General features: G+C 46.3%; 1 protein-coding gene across 1 annotated transcript; it reads right to left on the bottom strand.

The window, feature by feature from the left end:
• Nucleotides 1–4,385: 4,385 nt before the first annotated feature.
• DDX5 (DEAD-box helicase 5) lies at nucleotides 4,386–16,509 on the bottom strand. The gene is made up of 14 exons (XM_069199923.1): nucleotides 16,466–16,509; nucleotides 15,122–15,478; nucleotides 13,619–13,793; nucleotides 13,250–13,346; nucleotides 13,038–13,171; nucleotides 11,928–11,993; nucleotides 10,183–10,324; nucleotides 9,929–10,089; nucleotides 9,669–9,841; nucleotides 8,967–9,077; nucleotides 7,786–7,847; nucleotides 7,636–7,695; nucleotides 6,326–6,541; nucleotides 4,386–5,256 (listed from the first exon to the last, which is right to left on the bottom strand). Exons 2-14 carry the CDS (start codon nucleotides 15,163–15,165, stop codon nucleotides 4,667–4,669), a joined length of 2,031 nt encoding a protein of 676 aa, XP_069056024.1. The 5' UTR covers nucleotides 15,166–15,478; nucleotides 16,466–16,509; the 3' UTR covers nucleotides 4,386–4,666.
• Nucleotides 16,510–24,072: the final 7,563 nt, after the last annotated feature.

The following is a 24,072-nucleotide window of genomic DNA, read 5'->3' as shown; positions in this document are numbered from 1 at the left end:
TATCTTCCTAATCATTCAATGTTTGATAGTATTGCGTGTGGCAGGGTGCGTCAGTTCGCAGTTATGTATTGCAAGTGTATGTTTGAAAAGGAAAAAAACACGCACGCTCAATGCACGCGATAATGCTCGTGTCAGAGCACGTGAGTATTTAACCACACCTGGCACCGCTTGTGTCAGTGAGTGCGTCGTTAACCACATTACAATGCTGCTCAAGACTGGACAACAGAGGAGTGAAAGTCAAATCATCCAGAAAAGGTCAGTTGAGATGCTGGTCAAAGTTAAACGATGCGATAGAGGCAGTTTCAAAGTTTGTTGGAAGATTAAAGATGTCTAACGTTAGGCTCAATGAACACAGATGCCCGTTATAGATATCCCTCACGCAATTAGAGGTGGTTAAAGGTATTCAAAAACGAAGGTTTTGTGGGTTATGGGTTGGCTATATGCAAGTTCCACTTAAGTTTACCTCCAACCGGTTTGATAAGTGACAATTTGAGAACTTCCAAGCTTCTAGGAGCTGTTGATAAATCCAGGAGAGAAGGTGTCCTGTATAATCAGTCTCCTGCACGGCATCCTTGTCGCCAATGTAATGATCACTCTTTCAAAACATCTTTTTGTACATCTTCCTTTATTATAAGGTTCAGATCATCATAACACTTTCAGCACAGCCTGTGATCCAATGTTCAACCTTCCTCCTCCAGAATCTTCTCACCCTATAGCCTCCCATTCTATTTGACCTCACCACATACATCATGACATTCTACATTCCACTAAGCAGTACATCATAGGAAACATATCCACAATTATGTTGGCCCCAAAGGCATTAAATACAGTGGTTGACATGGCTTAGAGTAGTCAATTACTCGTACCACTTGCCATTAGACAAGTGGCCAAGACTAGCAGATATAGACTTTCACCTATGGTGTTTGAGAGCTAATTTGTCTCACTGTACCTTCATTACATCTTAACAGATGTTAACTTAAAACAGACTTCCCATCTGTACAACCACACATTACACACAATTCTTAGCAAGTGTTGGGTCAAAGAAAAGTTGATTAAATATGGCAGACTGCAGCTCCACGCAAACAAGCAACATTAAGATCCTAGTCTAGATTCCAAACTCCCCCCCCAAAACCAAACAAAAAGCACACAATGCTGAAGATATAGCACATTACTAGGCCACACTTGTCAACTGCACAAGATGTGGAGGGAAAAGCCTCCCATGGCTCCCCTTAACTTTTTGCCTTTTGCTCATGCTAAGTTATGATTGAAAGTGTGCTGGGACCCTGCTAACCAGGCCCCAGCACCAGTGCTCTTTGCCTAAACAGTACCTTTGTTCCAACAATAGGCACAGCCCTGGCACAGTTAAGTCCCTTGTAACTGGTACCAAGGGCCCTGTGGCCAGGGAAGGTCTCCAAGGGCTGCAGCATGTATAATGCCACCCTTGAGACCCCTCACTCAGCACATGCACACTGCCTCACAGCTTGTGTGCACTGGTGGGGAGAAAATGACTAAGTCGACATGCCACTCCCCTCAGAGTGCCATGCCCCCAAACCACTGCCTGTGGCATAGGTAAGTCACCCCTCTAGCAGGCCTTGCAGTCCTAAGGCAGGGTGCACTATCCCACAGGTGAGGGCATAGTTGCATGACCACTATGCCCCTACAGTGTTTAAGCCGTTTCTTAGCAATTAAGTGCAGGATAGCCATAAAGAGTATATGGTCTGGGAGTCTGTCAAATACGAACTCCACAGTTCCATAATGGCTACACTGAAATCTGGGAAGTTTGCTTTTAACCTTCTCAGCACAATAAATGAACACCGATGCCAGAGTGGGGTGGATTGCAAAATGCACACCAAGGGCATCTTAGAGGTGCCTCCTGCATGCCAGTCCTACTTCTAGTGTTAGGCTGACCAGTTCCTGCCAGCCTGCCACAACCAGACGAGTTTCTGGCTACATGGGTTGCATGCCTTTGTCACTCTGTGGCCAGCAACAAAGCCTGCACTGGGTGGAGGTGCTTCTCACCTCCCCTTGCAGGAACTAACACCTGGTGGTGAGCCTCAAAGGTTCATGTCTGTTACAGCACCCCAGGGCATCCCAACTAGTTGAGATGCCCGCCCTTCCAGGCACAGCACCCCCCCCCCCCCCCCACACTTTTGGCAGCAAGTCCTGAGGAGATGAGGATAACAAGGAGTCACCTACTAGTCAGGACAGCCCCTAAGGTGCCCGGAGGTGAACCATGCCTTTAGAAATCCTCAATCTTAATTTTGGAGGATTCCCCCCAGTAGGAATAGGGTTGTGCCCCCCTTGCCTTGGGGGTGGCACAAAGTGGGTGTAGCCACCCTCTAGGGCAGTGGCCTTTGGCTACTGGCCCCAGACCTAAACCCACCCCTAAATTGAGTATTTAGGGGCAACCCTGAACCCAGGAAATCAGATTCCTGCAACCTACAACAAGGACTGCTGACTTGAAAGCCCTGCAGAGACAACTGACTTGGCCCCAGCCCTACTGGCCTCCCTCCAGACTCTGCATAGTGACAGATCCAGCAGGCCCAGCGACCTCTGAGGACTCCCCTGCACCCAAAGAATCAAGAACCTCTCGAGCACAGCAGCACTGTTCAGAAACTGCAACAAATAAGCAACTTTAAAGAGACTCACATACTGCACCATACGCCCCCGGCTCGAGTTCAGGATAACCGACACAGCAGAGAGGACTCCCAGGTGACTCAAACGGCGGGGAACACATCTAGTTGACCTACCTACCTGCACCCCCACGGCGACACCGGCATAGATGATCCCGAGGCTCCCCATGACTGACTGGGAACCAGACACCTGGACCAAGCACTGCACCCGCAGCCCCCAGGAACGAGCGTAACCACCTACCAGTGCAGGAGTGGCCAGCAGGCGGCCCACATCCTAGCCAAGTCGGTGGCTGGCCCGAGAACCCCCGTGCCCTGCCTGCATTGCCAGAGTGACCCCCGGGTCCCTCCATTGCTTTCAATAGCAAACCAGACACCTACTTTGCACACTGCACCTGGCTGCCACTGAGAGCGTGTGTCTCAGTGCTCTACAACCCCCCCTCCCCCCCTAGTCTGCTCCCCGGGGACACAAGTACTTGCCTGCTAGCAGGCTGAACAGGACCACCTGTTCTCCATTGACGCCTATGTATTTTGGGCCCTCCTTTGACCTCTGCACCTGACCAGCCCTGTGTTGCTGGTGCTGTGGCTTTGGTGTTGCTGTGAACTACCAACAGTTGGCTGCCTATGCCCAGGAGACCGACTAAGTGCTTTACTCACCACACATTTAGAGCAGGGTTACTAAAGACTACTTAATCACTAACCTTATTACACCAACCACAGACTGCTGTTTTAGTGGATGCAGCCCAAATTCTAGCCTAGTGTAAGGCAACAGTCCCTTGCCGGCCCTGCCTGCTGCATAATTACAATACCAGTTATCAAGAGGTGGCACATGAGTGGTGACCCTAAATAGACCAGCCACAATGGGTGTCAGTCAAAGCATTATTTAGGGAGCAGTCCTCTCCACCCAAGACCCATATGGCAAAAGACAGTTGGCAGTGCATGCCCCCTATAGTGGCCTTCATTAGTGTAGTATATGCCTTTGAAAGGCAAATTCCCTCTTAATATACGCTCCTTCCTGATCGCCAACTATGGTTAGCTCGAGTTCAGAGAAAAGGCTATTTCAGGGGGAAGGAAGACACAAACGTGTCCAACAGCGGTAATTATGAGTACCATAGTGGGCTGGTACAGGTGTACAACTTCAAGTACATGGTCAGTACCTTTAGGATTCAGGGTCTGTAGGTGCTGATCCTTTTAACACCAATATACAAATATGGAAGATATTGGCAAAACCATCGGAGAGACTGATTGGCTATGCCAGAGCTTGTTTTTTCAGGGTAGTTTAGGGGCGATGCAAAAGGGTGTTATGCTAAGTCAGTTAGTCTCAAGCAATGAAGTAAGTACACAGCTGGACAATAGAGGTGGGGGTGCACACTCGCCAAAGAGATGGACCTGAAAGCCAATCAATAGCTTTGACACAAAGCTAAACGACCTGTAAGACATAATACAAACTACTCCTTGAGCAGCATAATTTAGCCGGAGGTCCAATACAAAAATTACTCCGCTACTACTCCAAGGACACTGCTTGAATGCACTTTTATTCAAGGTTCAAATCTTAATCTGCGTGACATAGTACCAGAGTTAAACTTAATGCACTCAAATCAAGGTCAAAAGTTTCCATTGGACGGCTCTTACCTTTAAAGCCAGAGAGTATCCCAAATGAGAATAAAGTCAAGAGCATACAGTAAGCTTGCACTCCATATTCATGAAAGATTTGGAGTTATTCTAACTAAATTGACAAATAATCCACACAAGATATCCAAGTTAAAGTTTTTATTTAAGGCCATGCGCTGCCTCATTACAGTACTTCAAATCACTGTACATTTACTTTGTGAAAACACGGTCTGCATTTTCTAGTACAAAAAGAAAACTAAAATTGTTCCAGGAATGGAATGTAGATAAAGTCAACTTAAATAATGAAGTGCACCTTAATTACTGCTGCACTGCAGTAGTTTCAGCATTTCCTTGAAGGCTTGTTAAATAACTATCCTGTCTTCAGAACACACAATATAAAGAGAAATTGAAAAATGTGATATTTGTTACTGGGTGTATCCTCCTGGCATTGGATAACCTATCAGAGATGGGGCAGTTGTGGATGTTGGTGCTGGAGGAGCAGGTGCGGCAGGTGTCGAATAATTATATTGCTGGTTCATTCCTGGCTGTTGGTTTATGGCAGACTGTTGGTTGATGGCAGACTGCTGGTTCATGCCAGTTGGTTGGCTCATACCTGGCTGCTGATTCATTCCCATCTGGTTCATTACAGGCGGCTGGCTCATTCCCAGTTGCTGATTCATGCCAGGCTGCTGCTGATTCATGCCATTAAGCATATTTCCAAACTGCTGGTTGCCAAATCCATTCTGATAAGTGCCCGTTTGATTAGTAGGGCGGAAACCACCTTGCACGCCATTAGCTCCAAAGCCGTTCCCAAAGCTATTACCATTTGCGTAGTTTGGAGCACCAAAACCATTCTGAGGTTTTGAGTTAAAGTCTCTTTTTGGTCCACTGCTGCTAAACCCACGATTGAAGTTTTCCCTATCCCTAATGCCACTACTGAAGCCACCCCCCCTTCTGCCTGTTGAGTATCTTTCACGCCGGTCATCCCTCATGCCTCTTCCTCCTCGGAAACGACCTAAAAGAAAAATAAAGTAGTAAAGCCTTGCAGCAACTGACATGTTTACACATAAACTAAAATTATGAAGCTGCAAACCAAAGATGAAGCATGTTGACGAGAGCCAAACTGCATGGGTTAAACTTTTAAAAAAAAAATTGTTAAGAAATAAACAGGGTACTAGACTCAACCACACTGCAAGACCAGTTAGATACTTGAATAGACTCAACTAGCTAGCAGCTTAAGAGTGCAATTCAAAGACCTCAAAAGGTGCAAGGTATAGAAATTTGGGTGACTATTTTTAACTTCATTTTTAACTCTTGGAAGCACATTCTGGAGATGGGTCTAATTAGGTTACATTAAAAGAATGTGCGATTGATGTCTAAACCTAGTGTATCTTATAAACTGGAGAGCGATCTGAATGTGCAGGGGTATAAAAGTCAACCGACTGAAATTTAAACTGCCACGAGGCAGGTTTAGAAGTGAAAAGCCCTTCCTTTATCTAGCAAGGCCGCAATTAAGTAGCGAGTCTGAAGGCTGTACTAGGTAACCTCAACGAACCCCTCAAAATGCCCATTGATAAAGAGTCCCTGGCCTTTTAGGAATACACTTCTTCCTATGCGGACGTGCCCCACTTAAAGGGAAGAATGCGGTCCATCACCTTGTGACCGTAGCCAGTGGGATAAGGTGGCTGCACAACAGCTCCACGCAGTAGTGAGCATAAAAATGCTAATGACAGACCAATGGATTAGGAGTGCCAGTTTAAAGCCCTTATTAGGTTAGAGAATTTTAATGAAATCACGTTTTGGCTAACAAGACTTTAAATTAAAAAAAAAAAAAACCTTTTAATATGGATCAAGAGAAAACACTTCGGCAGAATGAAGATTTTCTTGTTAAACAGATAGGTGCTGGCGGGCGGGGAGGAGATAACACGTTGTAGGGCTGTAAGGGTAATACACTACTGACAGTTCAAAACTGATATTTCGGATGAAATAAAACCTTAACAGTAAAGTTCAGCATAAGGCGCAGACATGCATTATTCAGTCTAATACGTTTTTCAGATGTATTTATAGGAACAATTAAAGCTTACCTCCTTCAACCAGTTGCAACAGCTTCGGGTTGATTTGCTGATTAGCCTCTCGTAGAACAGCAATCAGGTCATGGGCTTGCTTTGTGTTGTTGGGTGTAAAAAAGGTGTAAGCAGTACCAGTTTTGCTACTGCGGGCAGTTCTCCCAATACGGTGGATATAGTCCTCTGATGAATTAGGGTAGTCATAATTGATGACAAATTTCACATCTTCCACATCTGAAAAGTGATTCAGCGTGGCATATGGCAATGTACAATGGTTTGTACACCACACACGCCAGACAAAAACAACAAATTAGATTCACATTTTTAAAAAAAGTCTCGGGTCCTGTAAAAAATAGATTATCCATTTAAGTAGGGAACGCTAAATACCCAAACACCAAGATAAACACCCTTCTCCACCCCAAAAAAGGATTTTAACCTTACCATTGATAGGTATTACCCATTCATAAGTTTCCCTTACAGATAGTCAAAGGACATCTGAATGCTTCTCTGCAGTAGGGCCCCTAAAGCTCTCAGCAGCCTCATGTGCTCATTAGAGGACCTTCAAGAAAACAATGAACACGGTCCTACCAACACATTCATTAGAAGCTAAAAACTCCGGCCTCACTGCTCGTCTTGCCAAGATCAAACTACAAACATACCCGTCCACAAAAAAACATAGCTTTCTTGTGCACAGTGACCGTCTAGGCAAGCTCTTCCCAAGAAGCCAGGGTTCACTTGAGAATGTGTCTCTGGCAGGTCTTGACATGACTACTACATGGGTGAGGGAGGATGTTGGAGGTCGCTGCATTCCCTTCACTTCCTTAAGTGAAAAGTGATTCCCTTTTCCAACTCATGTGCCAGTACTCACCAATTAGAAAAGGCTTCGTATTTGAAGTGCTTACTCACTCCCTTCAACCAAAACCATGCTTCATTTGGAAAGTTTTCAGGAGTGTCGCTGAAACTGAACTCCAGTGTTCACATTCAACAGCGCTGCCCCTTGGGAACCATGCAAAGCATGATAACAGGAATACCAGGGCAAAGTGAACCTTTCCATGAAAAAAAGATCTTTAAGTAGTAAGTAGGCTGCCTTTTGAAGACTACTGGCACACAATGTTTTCAGCTTTTCACCTCTCTATTTGACTGGAAGCAGCCAGCCGATCAATTCCACTAGTCCTCCATCCCCTCGAGTCGATGGATTGTCATGCCTAGGCCTTGCCACAAAGACTGCACCTTTATGTGAAAAAACTCAGAAACAGAAAAGTTAAAGAAAGCAGTCAACTTTCTTTAAAATGCTTACAAAGAAACCATCCCTGGGATTTCATACTAACCTAAACCTCTCGATGCAACATCTGTAGCAATCAGAATTGGGGCTTTGCCGTGTTTGAATTCTGGAAACAAGTAAAGAGATTAGTACCAGGCAGACTTCTATAAAACAAAAAACAGGGAAAGACAGATTAAAAAAAAAAAAAGTCTCATACCGTTTAGAACCCAGTCTCGCTCCTGCTGGCTCTTGTCACCATGAATGCCCATTGCTGGCCATCTGAAGCATCAAAAGGATTAAGTTAACAGACAGCCTCGAAACCAGTCACAGCGATACAAGTTAACCCACAAGGCATATAGTGCAGCCAAAAGCATTCGACAACCATCAATCATTGTAAATGCTTTGATCAGATTTAAACAAAACCCATGATGCTGGCTTTGAACGCTGCAAGCCACTTAACAGGACTATTGTGCCACAACTAAAACAGAAACCATGCAATAGATGATGCACACAACCAACCTTTGCTCCCAGCTCAGTGGATTTGTAAGCTACTCTGGAATTCGACAGACCAACTAATGTTTGGAGTACAATCCAGAAAGCAATTTGAAACAGTCGCTGTGAGGTACCGTAGATCTAGCAACAATTTTCAATAACTTGCAAGGGCAACTGATTAACAGCTTCAACTATCCATTGTCGAAAAATTGGTATTCGCGTTAGGATTGACCTGAAGTTCGACGTGTCAAAAAAAAAAAGCTGGTGGTGGAGTAGTGCCACAATGGTGTTGACAAATGCCTAGTAGTCGAAGGCTTTTGCACTTCATCTTGTAATAAAAACCCCGCCGTTTCAAATTGCTTTTTGCATTTCTTATAAATTCTAAATTAGAAAGGAAGGTTGCTTACTAACAAGTTAAAAAAGTACATTTTAAATAGGGTTTGCGACAACGATATTGCAGAGCAAAAATCTAGAAGCCAACTTTACTATCGTTAAGGTCCTGACATTTCACGTTGTTCCTTAAAGGAGGCTATTTCTCCTACATAGAAGAGATGAAGTAGACATTTTGGGCAGTAAAATGGGTCTCAAACTCATTAAACTTTAAGTAGGTGCCATTAAAGAGGTGGAAAGCAATGTTGCCTTCCCCTATGGTGTATTCAGTTTGGGTTGTAAAGCAGGGGGGGTCCCACGTCATTGGGTGGATATACTAGTGTCAGATGACATGACAATCATTTCGTCAATCCGCTCTAATTTACACAGCTATGTGCAATATATGCAGAAACATTTTGCACGTTAATGGTATAAAGTGCGAAGTGTTGTGTAGAGGTAGGTGCCGCAGTAATACTGCAAATTAACGACAGGTCTGCTGGAGCGTCAATCTGAATTGTCACCACTAAATACACTCACCCATCTCTTCTCATTTTTCTGGTAAGTTCATCACACCGCCGCTTGGTTTCCGTGAAAATGATGGTCTTGTTTTCCTTCTCGCTCATAATTTCCTCCATCAACCTTAGAAGCCTAAAATAAAAAGTAAAACGTCTTACAGTGTGTCTACCAATAAAACCTACAGTTAATAGATCAGTATTGTTCCCCAAACGTTTTGAATACTTAAGTAGGCACTATTGCCTATTTGCTAGGTAAGCCAATAAGACTCATTAAGACGCCCGCAAAGCCCATTTTTGGTGACTGGGCAAGTTAATAGGGCTTTCATCGATATACCAGATAGTTTGTTAGGCCAGCCGAGAGCTATCTCCACAAACTACAGGCGTGACCTTTACTGTACTTATTAGTACTACAGTGCAATAACTAATTACATACCAATAACTTGTGGCAATCCTATGAACAGTAAACCGATAGCTATACGAGGCGGAGAGTTGGCCGCTTAAGGTCAATAACCTTAGTTCTTCCAAGTTTCAAAATAAAATAAACCTTTAGACAGATTTTAAAACTAGCCAATGGGTAGTAGCGCAGTACTGTCAGCGAGCAAAAGGGTACGATCTCTCCCCTTTGAACAAGCCTAAATTACTGCAGACGAAAAGTTAGTCAGGTTTGCCCACCGGAATATTAAACGTTCTAGGCTGTTGTGTACTGTATATTTAAATAACTTACTTCTCATCCTTTTCGCCATCTGCACACACATCGACGATTTGAAGAATGTTATGGTTTGCACTCAATTCCAAAGCACCGATGTTGATATGAATGTAGTCTTTTAAGAAGTCCTCTGCAAGTTGTCGAACTTCTCTAGGCCAAGTCGCACTCCACATTAATGTCTGTCGGTCAGGCTAACGAGAAAACACTCGTTTAACGAAATGTCATGGGAAACAAAAGAACATTTAACCACTATCACTAGCACATTGTGGCATACGTACTCTGATCTGGTCCACGATTTTCCGGATTTGAGGTTCAAATCCCATGTCCAGCATTCTGTCGGCTTCGTCAAGCACGAGATAAGTGCACCTTTTCAGGTTAGTTTTACCCGCTTCTAGGAAGTCTATTAATCTTCCTGGGGTTGCAATGCAGATTTCAACACCTGGAATAAAACACAAAGTGCTTGTTTAAGCAGCTAGTTACTGCCCATGCCTTCCATGCATTTGATTAAATCAAACTGCAATTTGATACTAACCCCTTTCCAAGTCCCGAATCTGAGGCCCTTTTGGAGCACCACCATAAATGCAGGTTGACTTCAAACGACAAGCTCTCCCATAGTCAGCGGCTACTTGCTGCACCTGCTGCGCAAGCTCACGTGTTGGTGCCAGCACCAAAACCTGGAATGCAATGAAAGTTTCAGGAACAGTCCACTTTAAACTAGTGCCAAATGACCCCTACCCGTTACAGAAATACAAAATATTAGTCGCACTTAATGGTCAAACCTGTGACCTAGATGGAGGTACTGCATTTCTTCAGGAAAAAAAAAACCACAACCTTTCAGATACATTAAATATGTCCTGGCCTTGCCAAGACACCACATAATTAGTTTTCGTTTGATTCCTAGTTACCAACAGAAATTCTACAGCTTCGTTCTAAACACGCAGTTAGTTTGAGTAAGATAATCATTGCTGTGTAACAAGAGTTACAAAAATTCAGAGCACATGGTGTCAGAGGATATGATTATGGACGTCAGTCTGTCAGGTGGGGTCAATTTGCCAACATGTAAAGATACCAGTCTTTAGTTTAGCATGTTAGCACCTTACGCAAATTATATGCAAGTCAATTTAAATTTTTCAATGCAGTTGATCACTACCAAGAACCACATTATGGGGGAGGGAGTAACTACTGCAGTGTTGTAACTACAGCCACTGGAAGGATGCAATTCTAAAGCATTTCTGCATTTTATGGATTTAACAAATTTACAACATGACCCATACTATGCTGCATATTTCACCCGGAAGTGCCTGTGGTTCATTTATTTGCCAAGTCATTGACAAACTCCTTATTCTGTTCATTGTCCGACCGTCTGCAAATCTCAACTGATCTGGCATCTCGAGGGATCTGGTGTCGAAAGGGGGAGGCTGCAGACAAGAACTGAAGTCCAGTGGGCTCAGGTCTCAAGATGCTCAGGGACAAGGGTCCTGAGGAGCTTGCACAAAGAGATGGCAAGTCAAAGTCCAGTTTTGGCAAACCCAATGACTGGCTTAGCCCTGGGACCCAGTTGGCACCATTACCTCTGTTATGGGGCACAGTGCAGAGACACACTGAGGTGTTAGAGGCTCTCCTTTTGTCTTTGTTTCTGCTGCAGAGGGGCCAACTGAACAGCTGGGCCACTCGTGTTGTAGGTCTCACTCTGGCATTGGTGACTGGCTGGACACAATCCTTGGCTTTTGCTTCTTTGATCTGCAGGGATTAGCTCCTACTCCAAGGGAGTTTATTTGGCAATTGGCGAAGTACAGAGTTTGCACAGCACATGGTGGTTACTCCATGGGGGTCTGGTGCAGAAGAAGGCTTGGCGACAAGTCAGTGGTGCACCTCTGTTCAGGCCTGCTACAAACATTCTTCACCCCCCCCCCCCCCACCACCCCCCCAAAATGACATACTACATCCTATGGGAGTGGGCATCACCATTTCCCAGAATTCCCAATTCCACCCACACACACACACAAGATGGTATTACCAATTTATTGATCACACCAGCCAGGCCACTGTAGGTATCCAGCCAGCAAGTGCAGCATGCCTCCTGCACTCTACTCGTCCATGCACAAAAAACCCTCCAGGGGGTGAGGAATTACTGCACAATTTTAGTGCCCCTGACCATTAGTAACAATTCAAAGAAAAAAAAAAACATAATCTTGTCACGCGACCAAGAACACGAATAAAAACAAAGACTCACGTTGAACCTACACTCACATTGAAGGAAAAAAAGAAAACACTTACGATAGGCCCATCACCCCGTTGCAGGAATGGTTGATGATTTATGTGTATGATGCCAGGTAACAGATACTAAAAGATAAAACAAAAAAGTTAAATAGGCTACAGCAATAAAGCTTTAATACAACCATAAATGCAGGCCTCGGAAAAAAATGGCGAGTCATGTTTGAGGTCGAGCTATTTTTTAGGACCTATCGCCCCTTCTGCTGAGAAGACAGTACAAGTGTTCGGTTCCTTCAAAGCAAAGGAGCAACAGACACCTTTAAAATCGTATTCTTATATTTTGACATCTGCTGTGTTTAGAGACCGGTTAAAACTCAGTTTACAAAATCCTGCAACTCCACAGTAGGAAGGAAAATGAATTGTAAGGTGAACTGTCTGACCTGTACAAAGTGTGAAATGAAAGGCTGAAGGATGTCAACATTTAAGTAACCAAGTCATCTGTACAAACATTGCAAAATCTCAATAGTCTGAGAAAGCCCATTAGTACATTTCCAAGAAATGTCTAATCAGTAAATGAGTGTTGCCACATCATGCTTTAGTAATACATTCATTAAAAGTGGATGCTTGAACTGAGAAACACTCATATCTTAACAATCCTATTACTAAACTAAGAGGCAAGGCCTGGATCATGTATGTGCCCCCTATATGTGGGTTAGATCATTTTTTACACACTGAGCAACATTTAGTCTATTTAATCACACAAAAATGGGTTTCGTTTTTTTAATTATTAACAGAAATGCTGAGCACACATATCCGAAGGTGCACTATGTGAGAATAAAGAACAAGGAGACTAAACTGAAATATTTGCATAGATTACATAATTTGAGACCAGTTAACTGGTTAAGTACATTAGTTAAGTCCAGCCGATTATTGAAGTTACTCGACCCTGCAGGACTAGTAGCAACATCTATGTGATCTTTCAAAAGCTTGTAAGTACATACTTAGAACCCCATTTCCGTATTTTTTTTTTTTAACTATGGTTTAATCTTTGTACATTGTTCATAGCTAAAATATCACAATTATGCAATATTGACCAAGTGTCCTTGATTTTACAACACCCTCTTAAAAGGCCATTACATACACAATCTCACATTACTGACCAACTTTACTCACCGAAAGCGTTTTCCCCGATCCAGTTTGAGCCACTCCAACCATATCGAGACCACTTAATGCAACAGGAAAACCTTGTGCCTGAATAGCTGTCGGTTCAGTGAAATTCTGCCTTTGGATTTCGCCCATTAGGTTGCCTGAAGAAAAAGGCATATTTAGATGTGGCAGATGGAAACCCTCTTCCTCGAACAAGCTGCGATTTAACTTTTACATACCTGGAAAATTTGCCTCATAAAAATTGAAAACTGGTACAGGACAGTTACGGCCTCTCACGGTAATTTCTTTGCTTCTTCTAAACTGTTCGATTTCTTCCTTTAGAACAAAAAAATTATAGCAAAACAAGTTTACATAACAGAACCCACTTCAATGCTACGTTATTCACTTTTCTTGGTTGAGTCCATCTCAGTTAGAAAAACAACCCATGACAAACCAAGTCGTAAACCACTTACTCATGTCAGGTATAAACCTCTCCGACTGACGTAGAGATCGCACCACATTACACGTTGTTATTTTAAGTACCAAAAACAAATAATTCCAGCACAATATGACTCACTAAGACAATGCCAGGCTCCAAGCAAGCTTACCATAGTTCGCCTGGCCACGTCAGGGTGTTGTTGATAAAAGTTTTTCTCAAATTTGGGTAACTCGTCCAGGTTCCATTTCCTCTTCACAAGTTTTTCCCCTGGGTTTCCAAATTTCTTCCCTCCCATTGGTCCTCCTCCACCTCTGCTTCCCCCAAAACGAGGGCCACCACCAAACCTGAAAGGAAAGACAAAAAATAAATAAACTCGCTATGTAGTTAACATTCCAGAGAAGACAGGCGCATACACCAAATGAATCTGTTTTATCTTGAAAAGAAGTCCAATAGCCTCAAAAAACAAAAATATCCTAGTCAGCAGTGCTAGCTACTACAGCAACCTCGGGGACCAGTTAGAAAAGTTAACACTCACAGCGACAGATAACCCCATGTGCAACTAGGTCTGACCCGATTATTATTATCAATGCCATCTGCAAACAAAACAAGCATCATGACATTTGGTGAACCAGCGTCTGTTTAGAAACAGAAAAGAAACAAAAATAGCGGAGACACTCCGCAATCTCAATACAGCAAAGTAAGCAATAACCAAGTTACTCAAGTGCAGCGCCAGATTTGCAACAGTCCCTTCCTGCCACAGCCTATATATCCTTGAAGGCGGACAGACGAAGTCCGATCAACTACTACCACATAACACCAGATCGTTGTCGCAAGTCACCGCCATACATCAGGGTTAATTAAAGCAAGACTATTTAGCAAATCCTTCAGGCCAGTAAGGATCATTAAGAATATCCCATGACAGTTTTATCAGCACTTTCAAATCGAATGTTTAACATAAACAGCCCACGCGGATCTCTTAAAGAAAAAAATAAACGACAATTCACCAAGACTGTTAACATGCGACGACTCTAGAATGGGCACAAACTGTACTACTTTTGTAACAAAGCGATGTAACAGGTGCCTCTGTAACAGCCCACAATGACACCAGAGACATTTTGGCCTCGTGACGACACTCGCAAATTATGGTTTCCCGGTAACCAGTATGATGTCAGTGGAAAAGTACAGAGGACCTCCCCGCGCGATGCGCCATTTCTCCACTGCATCCGCGAGAGCGCTATCCCGAATCGGGTTGCTTCATTAAGGTTTTTAACCACCATTATTATATCTGCAATTTAACCGTCCTCAAGACCATCATACCCCATCTCAGCACGGACACAGCCTCCCCAACGGTATTAGTTACACCATTACTTCGGAACAAAGGAAGCCGGCCGGCATTTTGTCTGGTCGGGTTACACAACCTCATGGCACCACCATTTTGAAAAGGTCCGCCGTTCTCACAACCTGTTCGAAGAATATTCCTCCACACAAACATCAAGGAACGGCCACGGTGTTTATAATTTTTTAATCTAGGTTCACTTGAAACCGATAGTATTCATATCCGCCTTTCAAAATCGAAAAACATCGACGAAAATACCCCAACTTAAAATAAAATCACATAGCTTAGATATTTTTTACATAGAATATCGTTCACGAAGTATGGCAAATCACTCACCCTCGATCTCTGCCGCGGTCTCTGTCGTTGGTGTATCCAGGCATCTCGCTTACTTTTCTTTTATATTTTCAAGTTTAAAAAAAATATAAACACGATAACTAAACAGAGTGGTGCCAAAAGACGATCTTTCCCCGTTACGGTCGATAGTACGTATTAATCTTGCGGCGTTTGCTGGGATACAAGGGGGGGAAAAGGAAGCGGGGCGAGAGGACCGACCGAGGCGCCGGCTTTATAGCGAGAGGAAGAAAAGCCGGCTGCACCGCCCCAAAAGAGCCGGGTACTGGGTGGTGACTTTTGTGATATCCATCCGCCGCTTGCCTCGATTGGCTGTTGGATCGTGGGTGGGCGGGCACTAAGCTAGAGACCGACAGGAGGAAAAACAACTGCGTAGGTTAAGTCTGTGGTGAAAGGTTAACATAGAAAAGGGACTAATATATCCTACCTCTTATCCCCCCTTCCCCCGTGTAACCCAGGATAATATGAACATGAGCGCCATTTCTACGTTTCAGCATTTCGTTCTGTATTTTTAAAATCTTAAAGCATCAACTTTTCCGTGTAAGCACAACATATATCTACAAGTGAAAAATATGCGTATTTATGTTTGTAGCGCGGTATACATATACATGCTTCTTAACCAAAATATAGGCAGTCTGCGTGGAAAGGGGGCATATACGCAAAACTACTTATGTGTTTTCGAAATATAAGTTTTATTGTATTTTAACAGTCCATAAAGTGTACTACATTTACCACCTAACCTGGACTTCTGCAGCTTTGACAAATAAAGAAGAACTCTCCCTAACCTGCTCTCCATGATCTGCATATATTCCAAAAACAAAAATGTAAGCCAATAAAATAAGAAAACCTCCATGTGTATCAAGTGCCTTCCCAGCTATGCAGTGCACTTTGCCTTACATTCTACCTGTCGGATTCGGAAGCAGGTCCAACAATAGTGTTTTGATACCAAGCTGCAGGTTCCATCCCATGGCTTATTAAGCTTCTACACTACCACCTACCTGCAGGACCGAGCAATGTGTAAGAAGTCTGTTTCCCCTTCTCCACAATGCGAACAACTTGCCTCTCTTGACCGACATATGACATGAAATGTCTTAGGGTTGAGGTACGCTTGATGATAGTAATTGTATTAGCTTGAACCTTGCATAGGTGGATAGAGTCCTCACCTCCATGCACCTTGCCCTAGTACGCTTCCATAAGTGGGTCTACCAAAACCCCCTCCCATCTCGCCTGAAATGTTAGCAACGGCCCGGGGCCACCCTCCCCCACTGCCCCGTAAAGATGGGATATCAGCCTGCCTACCCCATGCCCCAGGCAAGGTTAGAAACTCACCCTGGGTTTGCGACCATGGCTGATCCAGCGGGAAAGAGGGCCAAAGTTCACGTGCTGTTGCAGAGAGTTGTCACATACTGGAGGTAAAGTCCATGTCCCAACTCAAATGTTTCTATCGCCTACTGCTCGTCATAAATCGACCCTCTATGTATAGGTCTCCCAGTGTTACAGCTTCCCCTCTTCGCCATGGTGGCTGCTATTTTCACAAACCAACGGAGCACCCAGATCGGCATGTCGGGTGCATATGGGGTCCTCCCAATCACTTTCTTTACTGCCCTTTCCCACCTCACCACGTATGGCACCTACAAGAGCACGCCTGCTCCTCGCATCAGGAACTTTGGCAGATCCTTTGTGTCACAGGAGCCCCTTAATAGCTGCTTCTCCCAGTTGTCCTTGGGCTCCAGCCAATGTACCGAGTGCTGCAAATAAGCCACCATATAGTATGTCTCTAAATCTAGCAACTACAAACACTTCCCCCCCAACATTCTCAACGAAGAAGAGTGAGGACTGAGCGTGATTTAAATACAGCCCGAGATGTCTCCAAATTCCTGCATTACCCTCAGAAGGATGGGTACTGAATGCTCCAGCTGCGTTAGGTACACTAATGCATCATCAGCACACAGAAAGTTCACATGTTGCGTCTCCCCCACCAGAATACCACAGGGTTCCAAAATCCACCTGAGCATACTTGACATAGGATCAATCGCTAGCGCGATAGAGGACAGCCCTGCCTGGTCTCCCTGTATAACTGCAATTTCTCAGAAACCATCCCGCCCTTCCTGACACTCTCTCTAGATCTGACGTACAGTAGCATCACCTAACAAATATACTTGCTACCCAATCCTACCATGACCAATACCACCCATAGATAGTTTCAGTTTAGTGAATCAAACGCCTGTTCGATATCGAGAAATGCCAGCGCCAAGGCATCATTCCCCAGCTGCAGGACTTGTTATACATGCGCAAGTCACCTAAAATTGCAAAGTGTGTTTCGCTTCGAGATGAACCCGCACTGGTCCGAACGAACCAGAGATAGCAGATGGCCCAACAGGCGCAACACCAGCACTCTACTAATTATTTTTACATCAGTATTGAACATTGATAATGGGTGATCAGACGATGTCTCAGACAGGTCCTTGCTAGGTTTTGGCAACATCTCTACTAAGACATTAGGCATCAAGTCCAGCAAATGCCCCCTTGAGATGACTTCCTCAAAGATTTCCAACAATTTGTCTGCCAGCACTCCCACATGCCTCTGATAAAATTTTACCAACAGCCCATCTCCATCTGGTGCCTTCACAGTTTTGAGACCATGTAGTGCCACTAATCTCTCTTCTTTAGTGATATATGCACTTCCTCAGCCAGCTTGTTCATGTGTGCATCCCTCAGGTATCACCAACCCCCTATCTCCACTATTCCTGGCAGTGATTGATTGGTTTTGCTGAGGTGGTACGCAAAAGCGGCATTGATGTCCAGTTGCGAATACACTAGCTTTTTCTCCCCATCTTTAACCGCCAGTAGTGGGACATAACACGCCTCTTGTGTGATCAAACTAGCCAGCAACACATCTGCATGAACCCTCTGCCTATAGGTCCGAAATACAAATTTGTTCAATCTGTTCCAGTCCTACAGGAGTTCCAATTTCTGCCATTGCCATTCAGGGAGTTTGTCTAGAGACCACTGCAGCTCCTTCTTGATTGTGCATAATGCTTACTTGTGGCTGTCTAGACTGCACTCCAACTGTTGACACCATATGTGATCTTCAAACATTCCCCCTCGGAGTACCACTTTCAGTGCCTACCATTTTATTGCTCTACTACCCTCACTGCTCCAGTTCTTCTTAAAATAATGACGCAGCGTGTCGCTTACTGTGTATGAGAATACTGTGTCAGTCAGCACCTTTGCCCTAAGCCTCCATAGTGGTATGGCCGGTCGCCCCTGTCTAAGATGCATTCCATTAACAGAGGGGAATGGTCCGAAATATACCTAACCAGGTAAGTGGCATCCTGCACAATTTGTACCACTGTCCTTGATACAAAACAAGAGTCAGTTCTGATATAGGTGCTGGCCAACGGGGTATAATGGGTGTAGGAAAGTAGCCTCTTTCTAGCTTGGTTACCCCCACTTTTGGCCTGTTTGTCAGTGTGTTTAACTGTGTTCACTAGGATTCTGCTACCAAGACCCCAGTGACTGTGCTCTCTCTTCTAAATTTAGTTGCTGGTAACTTTTTCTCCCCACAATTGGCATACTGGTCCTCCCATATAAGTCCCTAGTATATGGTACTTAGGTACCCAGGGCACTGGGGCTCCAGAGGATCCCTATGGGCTGCAGCAGATATTCTGCCACCCATAGGGAGCCCATGCGAAGGGTTCTGCAGGCCTGCCACTGCAGTCTGTGTGAACCGGGTGCATGCACCTGGTTTCACTACAGGTCACTGTAAGTCACCCCTATGGTAGGCCCTCTCAGCCCAGAGGGCAGGGTGCAGGTACCTGTGTGTGAGGGCACCCCTGCACTAGCAGAGGTCCCCCCACGTACTCCAGCCCCATTTTACTGGATTTCGTGAGGGCGGGGACGCCATTTTATATGTGTACTGGACCTATGTCCAGCTACATAATGGTAACTCCAAACCTGGGCATGTTTAGTATCAGACGTGTCGGAATCATACCCCCATACTGTTGCAAGTATTGGAAGTAGGATTCCATGCACTCTGGGGCCTCCTTAGTGGACTCCCAGCATTGCTACCACCAGTCTTACAGGGTTTTCCAGGCAGCCCAGCTGCTACCACCCCTCAGACAGGTTTCTGCCCTCCGGCTGCTTGATCAGATCAAGCTCACAAAGGATTTCCTTTGGGAGAGGGATGTAACACCCAATCCCTTTGGAAACAGGTGTGAATGGCTTGGGAGGGGTAGCCTCCCCAAGCCACTGGTTTGCTGTGAAGGGCACATTTGGTGCCCTCCATGCATAAACCAGTCCACACTGGTTCAGGGACCCCTAGTCCCTGCTCTGGTGCGAAACTGCACAGTGGAAAGGGGAGTGACCACTCACCTGTCCATCACCCCCAAAGGGGTGGTGCCCAGAGCTCCTACAGAGGGTCCCTGGGTTCTGCCATCTTGATTCCAAGGTTGGCAGGGAACTCTGGGAGCATCTGAGTGGCCAGGCCAGGCATATGACATTAGAGGCACCCTCTGACAGGTAGTTACCTGGTTAGGTGACCAAGCCCCCACTTTGGGCAATATAGGGTCTTCATCTAGGGTGGGTCATTAGATTTGGCTTGCAAGACTCCAGCATGACTCCTCTGCAACCTCTGCTTCGACTTCTGGCCCCTGGAACCACAACTGGACCCTCCAGGAACCTACAAGCTGCAGATCCATGAGGAAGACTCTTCTGCAACATTGTATCCAGAATTCCTGCCAGCTTTGCAACATTTCCCCGGCCATGCATCCTCAGAAGACTGCAACACTTCAGCCTGCATAAGAAGAAGAAGGAATCTCCCTTGGGGTGAAGGCATCACTCCCCAGTGCTACAGGTACCTGGCTGCAACGACGACCAGCTCCGTGGTTCTCCCCTCATCCTGAGTGGCGTGGGTCCTGCATCACAGGTGGTGGTCCGGAGAGTCTCCCTTGGTCCTCTCTACTAGCTTTAGCACTTTGGTGGTGGTAAGTCCTTTCCACTCCACGCAAGCCAGTACCCTTGTGCACCGCGTCCTTTTGCAGCTGGCAAGGCTTGTTTGCTTTACCTCCAAGGGGAACTTAAGGCAACGCGTAGCTCCAGCCTCCAGCACTCCCTCCTGCAACTCCTGGGCCTCTGAGTGGTCCTCAGGCGACATGGGAGCAACTTCTGTGGTTCTGCAAGGGCTGCTTCAGCGACTTCTGTGTCCCTTTCCGGTGGGACACCTGTGGGTGCTGCTTCTGCTCCTGTGAGCCTTCTGCAGGGTGGAGGGTCCCTTGTGAGTCCCCCTCCTGGGTAGAGTCCTCCTTGATCTTGCTGATCCCTGGCACACCTCTTTTCCTCCAACCGTGAATTTGCATTTGCCAAGACTTGTTGGTGAAAATCCTTCACCGACACCCACCTGCAATCCAGCTTCCAGCGTGGGACACCTTTTGCACGCATCAGGAAGTCTTGTCCAGCTTCTGTGCTGCAGTGCTGACCTGTCTTCCTTCTTCGTCGACCAACTCCAAGAGGTACCTCTGGGTGGGTAGTATCTCACATCTCTCCTGGATGCCACAGACACTTCTGGACTTGGTCCCCTCTCTCCACAGGCTCAATCTTCGGCATTCCACTGCTGATTTCTTGCAAACTGTTCTGGATGTCTTCTTTTTCTTTTCAACCTTTTGGTTGGATTTGGGGAAATCCAGTGTTTTACTCTTGCACTCCTGGTCACTGGGGGGGAGGGTACTACATTACATAACTGTGTGATTTCCTAGTACGACAAGCTCCCCTCTACACAATTTACTTACCTAGGTGGGGGGCCTCTATTCACATTCCACTTTATTAGTATATAGTTTGGGCTCTCCTTAGGGTCACTATTGCTTATTGCTATTTTAGACTGCTTTCTGACCTTTTAATGCCTCTTACTGTTTATTAGGGTTTATATATATATATATATATATATATGTATATATATATATATATATATATATATAGTGTATTTACTTACCTCCTATTGAAGGGTCTCCTCTATAGTATTTTCTGATACTGTGTTCTAAAAACAATGTACCTTTATTTTTGTACAACCAAGTGTTTTCTTTCCTGTGTGTAAGTACTGTGTGACTGTAGTGGTATTGCACGAGCTTTTCATGTCTCCAAGATAAGCCTTGGCTGGTCATCCACAGCTACCTCTAGAGAGCCTAGCTTCTAGACTCTGCCTACACTTCACTGAGATGGGATACCTGGACCTGGTATAAGGTGTAGGTACCATAGGTACCCACCACACACTACTCCGGCTTTCTACAACAGGAAAAGACCCTCTTTTGCTGGTGCCTCACCCGCCAAATGTCCACCAACCACATCCCCTCAAGAGTGCCCCTCAAGCCCCCCTTCAAAGCAGGCTTTGTGTGAATCCTGGAAGGAGCTCGATCCAGGGACCCGTCTAAGAGACAGTTACAGTCTCATGCCAGCACCAAATCAGCAGCCAAATACTCAATGGCATCCACCACCAGTTGTCTATAGAATTGTGGACAATCAGAATTAGGGACGTAAACATTAATCAGACACATGCCCCTAACCTCCAGGACATCAAACAGGACAACATATCTACCCCCACATCATATTTGTGACACCTGTAATGAAACAGTACCCCTGGGGCCATCCAGATCAGATTCCCCATCACAAACCCAAAGTAGAAGGTCGAATAAAGGTGTGCCACAATCTCTTGCGCAGCACCTGTATGCAGTCCCTCCACACGTGCTTCTCTTGCAAAAAGGCAATTGAAACCTCATAGCGCCTCATGTATTTATAAACTTTCCACCTTTTCTCTACCGGGCCCAACCCTCTCACATTCCAAGTCTGTATTTTAGTAGTGTCACTAGTCATCACTAGAGTCACCCCTATCAGCCATATTCCCATAGCTGACACCTACAGGATTCATTTTGCCCCCATCCCGGCATTGCATAATCAGAACAAAGATTCAGTCATACTTGAGCAGTTCAGAAACCTTATAAACACAACTTTAAAGCAATACTGAAATTTCCTGATCCCCCACACCCATCGGGCAGTACATGCAATAGACCCACCCCTGCAAGTAGAAGACCCCTCTAGGTCAAAGATCTTCCCCCAACTAAAGCATGCACTAAGGTAGTGGATTGCTAACTGTAGGAGTCTGGTCAGGTTTGTAGTGGGTACCTAAGGTACTTACACCTTATACCAGGTCAGTTAACCCTTATTAGTGAAATGTAGGCAGTGTTCTAACAGCTTAGCTGAACTCCCACTGTTCAGAGTACTTATAAAAAGTGTGGTTGAGGAAGGTCATGGCATTCACATCAGTGCCCTCGCTGCTCGATCCAGGGGGACACAGGAGACCCGAATCCATTGGAGAGAACACTGCAGGGGCATCAGATAGCAAAACTACAGGCACCTCAGGGGGAAGGGTAGGGGGGGGCACCTCAGCCAGATGAGTCCACGACGCCAGATCCACGAGGGGCCTCCATGGCCACTGTTCAATCCTGGGGAGTGCAAAGCCACAGTCTCTCAAGTCTCTACAGTGGGTGGGTTGCCCACTGGGCCATCCTGGGGAGTGCAAAGCCACAGTCTCTCAAGTCTCTACAGTGGCTGGTTTGCCCACTGTGCCATCCTGGGGAGTGCAAAGCCACAGTCTCTCAAGTCTCTACAGTGGGTGGGTTGCCCACTGTGCCATCCTGGGGAGTGCAAAGCCACAGTCTCTCAAGTCTCTACAGTGGCTGGTTTGCCCACTGTGCCATCCTGGGGAGTGCAAAGCCACAGTCTCTCAAGTCTCTACAGTGGGTGGGTTGCCCACTGTGCCATCCTGGGGAGTGCAAAGCGACAGTCTCTCAAGTCTCTACAGTGGCTGGCTTGCCCACTGTGCCATCCTGGGGAGTGCAAAGCCACAGTCTATCAAGTGGATTACAGACTCCACTGGTTCTGGAGGAGGCATGGTGCCCAGAGTGCTTTGTGCAGCCCTACCCGACACAGATCCGGGCCTGCCCCTTCTGCCAATGGGCCAGCGGTGCAGAGACGGCGGTGCCCAGCGGAGCGGTGCTTGAGATGAAGGGCACAGCGGAGCGGTGCTTGAGATGAAGGGCCCAGCGGAGCGGTGCTTGAGATGAAGGGCCCAGCGGAGCGGTGCAGAGACGGCGGTGCCCGGCGGAGCGGTGCTTGAGATGAAGGGCACAGCGGAGCGGTGCTTGAGATGAAGGGCCCAGCGGAGCGGTGCTTGAGATGAAGGGCCCAGCGGAGCGGTGCTTGACATGAAGGGCCCAGCGGAGCGGTGCAGAGACGGCGGTGCCCAGCGGAGCGGTGCTTGAGATGAAGGGCCCAGCGGAACGGTGCTGATCGGCGGTGCCCAGTGGAGCGGTGCTTGAGATGAAGGGCACAGCGGAGCGGTGCTTGAGATGAAGGGCCCAGCGGAGCGGTGCAGAGACGGCGGTGCCCAGTGGAGCGGTGCTTGAGATGAAGGGCCCAGCGGAGCGGTGCTTGAGATGAAGGGCACAGCGGAGCGGTGCTTGAGATGAAGGGCCCAGCGGAGCGGTGCTTGAGATGAAGGGCCCAGCGGAGCGGTGCTGAGACGGCGGTGCCCAGCGGAGCGGTGCTTGAGATGAAGGGCCCAGCGGAGCGGTGCTTGAGATGAAGAGCCCAGCGGAGCGGTGCTTGAGATGAAGGGCCCAGCGGAGCGGTGCAGAGACGGCGGTGCCCAGCGGAGCGGTGCTTGAGATGAAGGGCACAGCGGAGCGGTGCTTGAGATGAAGGGCACAGCGGAGCGGTGCTTGACATGAAGGGCCCTGTTCAGCGGTGCTTGACTTGAAGGGCCCTGTTCAGCAGTTCTTGAGACGGCGGTGCCCTGTTCAGCGGTTCATGAGACGGTGGTGCCCTGTTCAGCGGTTCTTGAGACGGCGGTGCCCTGTTCAGCGGTGCTTGACTTGAAGGGCCCTGTT

This window comes from Pleurodeles waltl, chromosome 7 (assembly GCF_031143425.1).
Source record: "Pleurodeles waltl isolate 20211129_DDA chromosome 7, aPleWal1.hap1.20221129, whole genome shotgun sequence".
Classification (NCBI taxonomy): domain Eukaryota; kingdom Metazoa; phylum Chordata; class Amphibia; order Caudata; family Salamandridae; genus Pleurodeles; species Pleurodeles waltl.
This window is presented reverse-complemented; position numbering and strand designations above follow the sequence as displayed.